The sequence below is a fragment of the Salvelinus fontinalis genome, chromosome 33 (assembly GCF_029448725.1).
Source record: "Salvelinus fontinalis isolate EN_2023a chromosome 33, ASM2944872v1, whole genome shotgun sequence".
In the NCBI taxonomy this organism is placed as follows: Eukaryota; Metazoa; Chordata; class Actinopteri; order Salmoniformes; family Salmonidae; genus Salvelinus; species Salvelinus fontinalis.
Window position 1 is genome coordinate 50,594,051 of NC_074697.1, and position 12,616 is coordinate 50,606,666.

Consider the following 12,616-nt stretch of genomic DNA (forward strand, 5'->3'; position numbering starts at 1 on the left):
GTGAAGCACGGGTGTGGCAGCATCATGTTGTGGGGGTGCTTAGATGCAGGAAGGACTGGTGCACTTCACAAAATCGATGGCGTAATGAGGTAGGAAAAGTATGTGGATATATTGAAGCAACATCTCAAGACATCAGTCAGGAAGTTAAAGCTTGGTCGCAATTGGGACTTCCAAATGGACAATGACCCCAAGCATTCTTCCAAAGTTGTGGCAAAATGGCTGAAGGACAACAAAGTCAAGGTATTGGAGTGGCCATCACAAAGCCCGGACCTTAACCATATAAAAAATTTGTGGGCAGAACCGAAAAAACTTGTGGGAGCAAGGAGACCTACAAACCTGATTCAATTACACCAGCTCTGTCAGGAAGAATGGACCAAAACTCACCCAACTTATTGTTGGAAGCTTGTGGAAGGCTACCCAAAATGTTTTACCCAGGTTAAACAATTTAATGGAGATGCTACCAAATACTAATTGAGTGTATGTAAACTTCTGACCCACTGGGAATGTGATGAAAGAAACGAAAGCTGAAATAAATCATTCTCTCTACTATTATTCTGACATTTTACATTCATAAAATAAAATGGTGACCTAATTGACCTAAAACAGGGAATTTTTACTCGGATGAAATGCCAAGAATTGTGAAAAACGAATGTAAACTTCTGACTTCAACTGTATGTTGTGAAATGTATTGTAATGTTTTTTAAATTGTATATAACTGCCTTAATTTTGCCAGACCCCAGAAAGAGTAGATGCTAATGGGGATCCATTATAAATACAAACACTGTCTGTTTTCTCTCTCCACATATCACTGGCTCTCTTATACACCGGACACACACACGTGCACACACACATACACAAACACAAACACACACACATACACATCTGACACTGCCTCCCTCTCTCTTTGTGTCTCTTAATCTATTCCCAACACTGTCTATCTTTCTCCTTCTAACAATGCATCCACCCGCCCCCTCCTCTTTTTTTCTTTCTTAAATGGCCTGTGTCTTTATTTTTCTCTCAGTGTATCTGGGTAGAAGACAGATTGACAGGTATAACCCGTGGGTGGATATATTCAGTACTTTTTTGCAACTTTTTAGCAGCCACTCTGAATTTACATAGATAATTTGAGACGTTTGTAACAGTACTGAAGATTAACATTCATTGAAGTTTTACTTTAAGAAGCTACACTTGAGGTGGGGCTCCGGGAAAATCTGGGTCAGTCCCTCTTAGTACAACATTCTCAAACCAACCTGTCTCAACCAAAATAAAAATAAACATAGCAGCCATCTGTCATTAACAAAATAATTTCCATATTTGAGAAAACATCTACAATACCAGTCAAAAGTTCGGACACACCTACACATTCCAGGGTTTTTCTTTATTTTTACTAGTATCAAATTTGTAGAATAATAGTAAAAACATCAAAACTATGAAATAACACACATGAAATCATGTAGTAATCAAAAAAGTGTTAAACAAATCAAAATATATGTTATACTTAGGTAGCTATCCTTTGTCTTGATGACAGTTTTACACACTATTGGCGTTCTCTCAACCAGCTTCATGAGGTAGTCACCTGGAATTGCATTTCAATTAACATTTGTGCCTTGTTAAAAGTTGATTTGTGGAATTTCAAATAAGTTCAAAATAAAGGAAGAGAAATGACAGTCCATCATTACTTTAAGACACGAAGGTCAGTAAATCCGGAAAAATTCAAGTTTCTTGAATTTTTTCGGATTAAACTGGCTTTCATTAGGAACGCCAGAGGAAAGGAAGACCCAGACTTCCCTCTGCTGCAGAGGATAAGTTCATTAGAATTACCAGCCTCAGATATTGCAGCCCAAATAAATGCTTCAGTGTTCAAGTAACAGACACATCTCAACATCAACTGTTCAGAGGAGAATGTGTGAATCAGGCCTTCATTGTCGAATTGCTACATAAAAAACACCACAAAAGGACACCAATGAGATGAAGAGACTTGCTTGAGCCAAGAAACAAGAACAATGGACATTAGACAGTGGAAATCTGTCCTTTGGTCTGATGAGTCCAAATTTTAGAATTTTGGTTCCAACCGCTGTGTCTTTGTTAGAATCAGAGTAGGTGAACGGTTGATGATCTCTGCATGTGTGGTTCCCACCATGAAGCATGGAGGAGGAGGTGTGATGGTGTGGGGGTGCTTTGCTGGTGACACTGTCAGTGATTTATTTTGAATTCATGGCACACTTAACCAGCATGGCTACCACAGTAGTGGGACTATCATTTGTTTTTCATCAGGACAATGACCCAAAGCACACCTCCAGGCTGTGTAAAGGCTATTTGACCAAGAAGGAGTGTGATGGAGTGCTGCATCAGATGACTTGGCCTCCAGAATCACCCGACCTCAAACCAATTGAGATGGTTTGGGATGAGTTGGACCGCAGAGTGAAGTAAACGCAGCCAAAAAGTGCTCAGCGTATGTGGGAACTCCTTCAAGACTGTTGGAAAAGCTTTCCAGGTGAAATTGGTTGAGAGAATGCCAAGAGTGTGCAAAGCTGTCATCAAGGCAAAGGGTGGCTAATTTGAAGAATCTAAAATCTAAAATATATTTTTATTTGTTTAACACTTTTTTGGTAACTACATGACTCCATAAGTGTTATTTCATAGTTTTGATGTATTCACTATTATTCTATAATGTAGGAAATAGTATAAATAACCTCTCTTGGGCAGGGGGCAGTATTTTTACCTCCGGATGAAAAGCGTGCCCAAATTAAACTGCCTGTTACTCAGGCCCAGAAGCTAGGATATGCATATAATTAGTAGATTTGGATAGAAAACACTCTAAAGTGTCCAAAACGGTTAAAATAATGTCTGTGAGTATAACATAACTGATATGGCAAAATCCAACCAGTAAGTACTATTATTTTGAAAGGCTGTTTTCCATTGAAAGCCTATCCACCATACAAAGACTTAGGACCCAGTTCACGAGCTCTATGGCTTCCTCTACATGTGACCAGTCTTTAGGCATTGTTTCAGGCTTTTACTCTGAAAATAAGGGAGATACAGCACTTTCAATGAGAGGACAGTGGAAATTTCCAGACATGAGCCAAGCGCGTGATCGGGAGCGCGCCTTTCTTGTTTCTCCTTTTCTATTGACGAAGCTTTTGTCCGGTTAAAATGTTATTTATGACAAAAACAACCTGAGGATTGATTTTAAACATCGTTTGACATGTTTCTAAGAACTTTTATTGTACTTTTAAAAAACTTTTCATCTGGATTTAGTGCCCACGCATTGTGCATTCGGATTACTGGACTAAACGCGCGAACAAAAATGAGGTTTTTGGTCATAAAGAGGGACATTATCGAACAAAACAAACATTTATTGTCTAACATGGAGACCTGGAAGTGCCACCAGATCAAGATCATCAAAGGTAAGTGATTAATTTTAATGCTATTTCTGACTTTTGTGACACCTTTGCTTGGCTGGAAAATGGCTGTATTGTTTTCTGTGGCTAGGCGCTGACCTAACATAATCGCAAAGTGTGCTTTCGCCGTAAAGCCTTTTTGAAATCTGATACAGCGGTTGCATTAAGGAGAAGTTTATCTTTATTCGTATGTTTAACACTTGTATCTTTTATCAATGTTTATGATGAGTATTTCTGTAATTTGATGTGGCTCTTTGCACATTCACCGGATGTTTGTTTGAGACAATGCATTTCTGAACATAACACACCAATTTCAAATGAGGTTTTTGGACATAAAGAAGAACTTTATCGAGCAAAACACACATTTAATGTGTAACATGAAGTCCTGTGAGTGCCAGCTGATGAAGATCATCAAGTGTTAGTGATTAATTTAATCGTTATTTCTGACTTTTGTTAGCCCTCACCTTGGCTGGAAAATGTCTGTATGGTTTTCTGTGACTAGGCGCTGACCTAACATAATCGTTTGGTGTGCTTTTTTAGCCTATTTGAAATCGGACACTGTGGTTGGATTTACAAGAAGTTTATCTTTAAAATGGTTTGTAATACTTGTATGTTTGACGAATTTCAATTATGGGATTTCTGTTGTTTTGAATTTGGCGCCCTGCAATTTCACTTTCTGTTGTCGAGGTGGGACGCTAGCGTTGTACCAGAGAGTATAAAGAAAAACCCTTGAATTAGTAGGTGTGTCCAAACTTGTGACTGGTACTGTATACATATTTTCCATGTGGGTAAACACTACGACTCTCGACTATCATCCGTGCCATGTGTTTGTTCCTATTCCTGTTCGCGTGTTGTATTCCTGCTACACTCTGTGCTGTGCTGTGCTGTGAGTCTCAGGATGCATGCAATTTCAGGCCTATAAATAGGCCAGCCATGCTGTGTTATACTGCTGCTACACTGCTATGCTCCAGAATCTTCTAACCTCCCCTGCCTCTCTAGCCCCATGCTGCTGGATCCTGGAGGTTATACTTTTATTGGGTGCACAGAGCTTCGTTGATGTATCGCAGCCAATCAGAGGGCCCAAAATATCTCCCCCTGGCACCAGAGCAAAGGCCTTCGCCAATCAGAAAGAATTAAACAATAAGACAAGCGCAGCCAAGTCCTATGACAGGAGACTGGTATCAGCCCGGCAAGTCAACACAGAATTATAGTGAAGAATATAATGCTGTGAAGAATAGATTCCTAATATGGACACCAAACATTAAAAAGCTCTGTGTATTATTTCATAAAAACTGAAATCAATGGATTTAACCTAAATCAGTGCCATTCTAGACACAGAAATCAGACTTTACCCTCTTGATCCCATTTAGGGCACCTTATGGGTTGCCTTGCCGTGCGTTACCGTGTGGCTTGCCTTGCATGCCAGTATGTGGTTGATGGTGAAGAGGTCCTCATGAGAGTTTACTATAATCTGTGGCGCACTTTCTCTATAATCTGGTTCAATCTGCGACATCCACAGCAACGTTAAAGGTTCTGTCTAACAGGATTCCAGGATTCCAAGTGGGGATTAATAATCTCATTGAGAACTGGTTTGGAACGTGTTTTTAAATTGAGTACTTCAGTTGCTTTTTTATTCTTAGTTTGCATGTGTGTGGGGGGGATGAGTGTGTGAGATTGAGGGAGTCTTTCTGTGTGTCTGTGTGTGTGTGTGTGTGTGCCCATGCTTGTGATCTGCATCATGACTGGTTTATGGGAGAGGCAGTGTGTCACAGAAGTTCTAGGCTCATGCTAATTCTCCTTGCTGGACACATACTCCTAACACTGCTGACAGTGCCCATGCACAAACACCACCTGCTGATTTGACCTCCTCCATGCACCCTCAATCCCACAGCACACACTGTCTGCTGTCTCTCTCCACATCTCGCTGGCTCTCTGATACATCCGGGCACACACACTAGTGCTGAGCGATTAGTCTTTTTTTAAGTCGGTTCGGTTTCGGTTCGATGTTGAAAAAATGATCACAGTTTTTGATTTTTACGATTTTTACACAGTACAGTAGATGCAATATGCATTATGTGGATTGAATGCTGCAAACAACACAGAATATTAAAAAAAAAAAAAAAAGTCACATGATGGTAGTGACTGCCCATTACTGCTTCTCACTTATTAACCATAATGTATTCACGTTAATTGACTTTAATAAAATATTTATTTTACTTAATGACTTCCCATTTTTAACCATTTAATGTGTCTGAAGGTAGAACTCTGCAAACCCGGCAGGCCCCGAGAGAAAATTAAATGCAGCTATAGGCCTACTGCCGACCAATCAGATAGCTCAGATTACTGTGTTTGCACAGTTTCATCGAGCCATAGACTGTAAAAACAAGCCTCGAGCGGACAGCAAAGTTGATACAGTGAGATTTCAAAACATTTAAAACCCTGACTAGAGAGAGACTCATTTAATACAACAAAGAGCTGTCAATAGTTTCTTCAACACTTTTATAGAGTGTCTTCGGAAAGTATTCAGACCTCTTGACTTTTTCCACATTTTGATAAGTTACAGAGTAATTCTGAAATGGATGAAAAAAGAAATCACAATCTACACGCAATACACCATAATGACAAAGCAAAAACTTTAGAGATTTGTGGACATTTTTAAACAATAAAAATACCTTATTTACATAAGTATTTGGTATGAGACTCGAAATTGAGCTCAGGTGCATCCTGTTTCCACTAATCATCCTTGAGATGTTTCTACAACTTGATTGGATTCTACCTGTGTTAAATTCAATTGATTGGACATGATTTGGAAAGGCACACACCTGGCTATATGAGGTCTCACAGTTGACAGTGTGTTGACAGTGTATTTCCGAGCAAAACCAAGCCACGAGGTTCAAGGAATTGTCCATAGAGCTCCCAACCTGACAGAGCTTGAGAGGATCTGTAGAGAAGAGTGGGAGAAACTCCCCAAATACAGGTGTGCTAAGCTTGGAGCATCATACCCAAGACTCTCGATGCTGTAATCACTTTTAAAGGTCCTTCAACAAAGTACTGACTAAATAGTCTGAATACTTATGTAAATGTGATAAATATTTATTTTCCTATATAAATTTGCTAAAATGTCTAAAAAACAGTTTTTGCTTTGTCGTTATGTGGTATTGTGTGTAGATAATTTTTTTTAATCCATTTTAGAATAAGGTTGTAAATGTAACAAAATGTGGAAAAAGTCAAGGGGTCTGAATACTTTCCGAAGCCACTGTAAATCATAGAATGCATGTTCTCCCTACTTGCACTCATGCTACAACCAGCACTGGAGATGCAATGAATGAGTACAACGAAGTGTTTCAATAAGCTTGCGTTGTTATTGTTAGTAGCATGTCTCTTTTTTAGTATCGAGGAATATTTCACTTTCTCCGGTCGTAGGTGTAACAACATGATGCACCACATCAGCTGGACTGATGACTGTGTCCCCTTTTCTCAGCGCAAGGAGGGAGAGCAGAGGAACGGTGAGACAGGTGAGAGGCAGCCTCCTTTCCTCCCTACCCTCTGACCATCAGATGCATGCCACCAGTCCAGTAAAATAAAGAAGGCAAATTATTATGCTCACTCCGCCGTGTCTCACAACGAATATAACAAATCCTCTATTACCATTGTGATCATATACATTTAAAATATATAATTTCTAAATGGTCTGAGAAGAACACCATTGGCAGGGCAATTCAACCAAAGCCAACATAGGCCTATAGCCTACTGCACAAACCTCATTGCTTACAGAACAGTTTTGTATCCTTAAGAGTCTATTGACACCCCCTTCAAGTAACATAATTTAAAAAAAATGCCCGTCAGAATCTGTCAATTTAAGCTAGAGATGTCAGTTTTTCTGCATGGGCTGCGTTTCAATCCACCACATCTGCCAATGTCGGCCTTCCGCAACTGCGGTGGAAGGTGGACGATATACAGCTATGTTTGTCAGAGCATGAGACGTCCCGAAAATTGGTCTTCTTGCGAAAATAGTAGCGTACGAACGGTTTGGCCTTCAAACTAGTGTGACAACTATGTGGAAAGGGGAGACTCTCACATACACACTGGTAATCTCTGGGGGGTTTTTCACAAGTGTCACGGGACTCGTCTGAAGGTAACCCATACTCAATACAGTTGAAGTCGGAAGTTTACATACTCTTAGGTTGGAGTCATTAAATCTCGTTTTTTAACCACTCCACAAATTTCTTGTTAACAAACTATAGTTTTGGCAAGTTGGTTAGGATCTACTTTGTGCATAACACAAGTAATTTTTCCAACAATTGTTTACAGACAGATTATTTCACTTCTAATTCACTGTATCACAATTCCAGAAATTTACATACACTAAAAAAAGCGTGCCTTTAAACAGTTTGGAAAATTCCCGAAAATGATGTAATGGCTTTAGAAGCTTCTGATAGGCTAATTGACATCATTTGAGTCAATTGGAGGAGTACCTGTGGATGTATTTCAAGGCCTACCTTCAAACTCAGTGCCTCTTTGCTTGACATCCTGGGAAAATCAAAAGAAATCAGCCAATTGTAGACCTCCACAAGTCTGGTTCATTCTTGGGACCAATTTCCAAACACCTGAAGGTTCCACGTTCATCTGTACAAGCAATAGTATGCAAGTATAAATAACATGGGACCACGCAGCCATCATACCGCTCAGGAAGGAGACGCGTTCTGTCTCCTAGAGATGAATGTACTTTGTTGTAAAAAGTGCAAATCAATCCTAGAACAACAGCAAGGGACCATGTGAAGAAGCTGTAGGAAACGGGTATAAAAATATCTATATCCACAGTAAAACAAGTCCTATATCGATATAACCTGAAAGGCCGCTCATCAAGGAAGAAGCCACTGCTCCAAAACCGACATAAAAAAGCCAGACTATGGTTTGCAACTGCACATGGGGACAAAGATCGTACTTTTTGGAGAAATGTCCTCTGGTCTGATGAAACAAAAATAGAACTGTTTGGCCATCGTTATGTTTGGAGGAAAAATTAGGAGGCTTGCAAGTCGAAGAACACCATCCCAACCGTGCAGCACGGGGGTGGCAGCATCATGTTGTGGGGGTGCTTTGCTGCAGGAGGGACTGGTGCACTTCACAAAATAGATGGCATCATGAATAAGGAAAATTATGTGGCTATATTGAAGCAACATCAGTCGTGAAGATAAAGCTTGGACGTAAATGGGCCTTCCAAGTGGACAATGACCACAAGCACACTTCCAAAGTTATGGCAAAATGGCTTAAGGACAACAAAGTCAAGGTATTGGAGTGGCCATCACAAAGCCCTGACCTCAATCCCATAGAACATTTGTGGGCAGAATTGAAAAAGCTTGTGGGAGCAAGGAGGCCTACAAACCTGACTCAGTTACACCAGCTCTGTCAGGAGGAATGGGCCAAAATTGACCCAACTTTTTGTGGGAAGCTTGTGGAATGCTACCCAACACGTTTGACCAAGTTTAACAATTTAAAGGCAATGCTACCAAATACTAATTGAATTTATGTAAACGTCTGACCCACTGGGAATGTGATGAAAGAAATAAAAGCTGAAATAAATCATTCTCTCTACTATTATTCTGACATTACACATTCTTAAAAAAAAGTGGTGATCCTAACAGACCTAAGACAGGGAATTTTTACTTATTCCTGATTATTTATGCTACTTTTTTTCCCGGTTATGACTGTGTTATTCAATGCGTTTCTATGGGCTATAGTAGTAAAGGCAAAATGCATTTGATTAAATAACGACTTAGACTTTTTTTATATAAGTTAATGTCGCATAGGCTTTTGTTTTTTAAAACATGTTTTAAAAATATATATTTTCGGTAACCAGTGACTAAGATCATGTATTTTCAGGTAGAGATACTGTACCTCGCAAAGCAACTGCTTTCTTTCCCTCTAGTGCATTCTCTCATCTCTCCCTGACAAGTAAGGAAAGGAAAGGGGGATACCTAGTCAGTTGTACAACTGAAAACCTTCAAATGAAATGTGTCTTCGGCATTTAACCAAACCCTTCTGAATCAGAGAGGTGCGGGGGACTGCCATAATCAACATCCAAGTCTTCGGCACCCGGAGAACAGTGGGTTAACTGCCTTGCTCAGGTGCAGAGTGACATATTGTTACCCTGTCAGCTCTGGGATTCAATCCAGCAACCTTTTGGTTACTGGCCCAATGCTCTAACCACTAGGCTACCTGACACACCAAAGCGGGTGAGCAATGCATTATGGCTATTGTAGTTTATTGCCACGTGCTCTGCACTAATCTATGTAGAATATTGGTCTGTTGGAAACCACAACTCCCTACTATATCGCACAGTTCTGGCTTGTTCTGACTCATCTCTACAGGACCATGCCTCAGGACTGCCTCAGGTTTACCTGGCCTGATGTCTCCTGGCTGTCCCCAGTCCACCTGGCCATGCTGCTGATCCAGTTTCTGCTGTTTTGCCTGTGGCTATGGAACCCTGACCTGTTCACCAGACATGCCATCTTGTCCCAGACGCGCTGTTTTTTCGACCGACCCTCCCTCCCTCCCTCCCTCCCTCCCTCCCTCCCTCCCTCCCTCCCTCCCTCCCTCCCTCTCTCTCTCTATCTCTACCACACCTGCTGTCTCAACCTCTCAATGCTCGGCTATGAAAAGCCATTTACTCCTGAGGTGCTGATCTGTTGTACCCTCTACAATCACTGTGATTATTATTTGACCCTGCTGGTCATCTATGAATGTTCGAACGTCTTGAAAACACCTCTGACACTGGCCCCCTATCTCTTTGTGTATTTTCCTCTATTCCCAACACTGTTTCTCTATATTTCTCCCTCTGACACTGCCTCTCTCTCTCACTCTTTTTTCTCTCTGACATGGCCTGTCTCTCTCTATGTGTCTCTCATGGTCTCTGGTCAGGAGACAGATTGACAGGTATAATCCATGTGTGAATTTATTCAATACCTTTTAGCAACTTTTTAGCAGTCACTCTCTAATTTGAGACAATTTAACCCTCATGCACAAAATACTGTAGCTGCCAATACCTAATCATAGGCACTCACATTCAGTGGACTCCTTGACCTTCCTCCCTCCCGATCCCTTCTTTAGCATATTCCGTCCACCGGTAAACAGGTTGGTGAGTTCATCCAGAGGGCTTGTAGGGGTGCGGGAACGCGACACATTCTGCATGGAGCTGTGGGCCGAAGAAGAGTTACTCAGTTTGCCTCCCCCTTCCTTACCAACCGAGCTCTTGGCGGCATGCGCAACGGAGGTGGATCGAGGCATGCTGCCGCCTAGCTTCAGGGCGTCATAAGGTGGTGGGCGCTTGAGGCTGAGCGGTGTGATCGAGCGGCCCATGCTTACAGGTGAGGGACATGCGGAATGGCTTCTGGGATACCCATGGGCCGACGCCGATGCCTTGTAGAGAGTGGAGGGCATGGGAGGGGCAGAGGAGCGACCAGACGCAGTGATAGTGTGGGTGAATTGGTGATCCCGCTCTACCCGCTCTCTATCCTTCTCCCGTTCTCGTTTCCTGTCTCTCTCTCTCTCCCCCTTGCGGTGGTGGGGGGAGGAGGAGGGGGGAGGAGCCTCAGAGGTCGTGGGTGAGGCACCCCCCCCGGGCTTGTTGGTGTACCCAGTGGCAACATTCTCCAGCATGGGCAGCTTTGTGACGTCCAGCGGTGTGAGGGGTGACTCATCCGAGTTAGGCGAGCACTGGGCAGGCGCTGGCGGAAAGACCAGCAAGGGCGGCCGGTGGGTGAGCAAGTTGGGGAAGGGGGCGGGGATGTCACAGAGGGACCCCCGGGGGGTGGTGTGGGAGGAGGAGGAACGACCCTGCTCCATGTCCTGTTCCCACTTAGCGTCCTGGAGCATGTCGTCGAACATGGGGTATTTCATTTCCTCATAGACCGATTCACTCTGGTCCTCGTCCTCCAGGAGGCGTTGCTTCAGGTCCCTATGAATGTTACCCACCATCTCGATGTAGACAGGCTCGTCCTCATCCTCCGTGTCTGGGGCTGGGCTCGGGCTCTGGCTCTGCGATGAGGACTTTTCCCTCCTTCCTTCCTTCCTGTTGCCATGATTCTGGATGTAGGACTCATCAAAGGAGGTACTCAGCTGCGTGTTAGGGTTCCTCTTTGGCTTGGGAGGAGGGATCCGCTTGTACTCCTCACTGAACGGTCGCGACTTGGACCCTGCACGGGGGACAGACAGACAGCAGCGTTAAAACAGGTCATCAGCAGATGGCCATGATACAAAGGACAATAGTGGCAGAATTGTTTAAGTTTAAGATCACTTTATTGGTCCAGCCAAATTTGACTTTTGACGCTTTTTTACCCTTCTGAAAGACACAGATACATAAACATACATATACATGGAGAGGTGCAGGGGACTGCCACACTGTATTTTGTTCCCCCACTTGCAAGTACATGGGTATTTGTTTCTTCAGAGTTAGGGTTAGCATTAGGCTCAAGGTTAGGGGTAGAGTTGTCATTCCAAGCCGGGCCTGAAATTCCAGCTCGGGCTTGTCTGGCTGTGTACATAAAAAAAAAATAAGAAATGCAGCACCGTGTCTCTCTCCTCCTCTCTGTCAATGAGCAGGACAGGCAGTGCAGCCAGCAACAGTGTGTATCCCGTTGTCCATGTTGCTGACGCTATACCCAATTACAGTCATTTTATTCATTGTTTTACTTGTTGTTTCTCTTACTGAAAAGTTCTGTTAATGAAATCCCTCATTTGTTTTCGACAGCAAAAGCATTTCCCTTCAACCGTTACCATGCTCTATTCATGTGGCACTTGCATGTAGTAGGGCATGACCAATAAGGTAGGGCCGGACCATAGGACAGCCAACCATAATTGCATTAATAAATTGGTTATAACCTCAGAAAACTGTTATAACACAGCAAAATGGATGCGAAGGATGTGAAGAAGGGTCTTGCCACAGGCGAATGTATATTGGTTGCTCAGGAGGGAAAGGGGAAGTCTGATCTCTGGAAAACATTTGACCTGGTTGTTCAACCACTGGCGAATCCTCTGGCATTGAAAAATGCAAAGGTTGCGGGGCATTTTTAAAGTATGACAACAAAACAACTGGTACGTCTTCTCTGTAGTGCCATTTTAACAGGTGCCCTGGTGCGACGGCCTCTTCCCCAGTCCAAACCTCTATGTCTGCATTTGTAAACAAAAACGTAACTGCGCCACTTAAAGTAAAGCAGTCG

General features: G+C 42.5%; 1 protein-coding gene across 2 annotated transcripts in view; it reads right to left on the reverse strand.

Annotated features, from left to right (window-relative positions):
• nyap2a (neuronal tyrosine-phosphorylated phosphoinositide-3-kinase adaptor 2a) overlaps positions 1-12,616 on the reverse strand; it is a 103,350-nt gene that overhangs the window by 29,274 nt on the left and 61,460 nt on the right. For both annotated transcript variants that reach the window (XM_055896602.1, XM_055896601.1), the window contains exon 4: positions 10,463-11,593. In XM_055896602.1, coding sequence (XP_055752577.1) covers positions 10,463-11,593 — 1,131 coding nt within the window. The remainder of the gene's footprint in view (positions 1-10,462; positions 11,594-12,616) is intronic.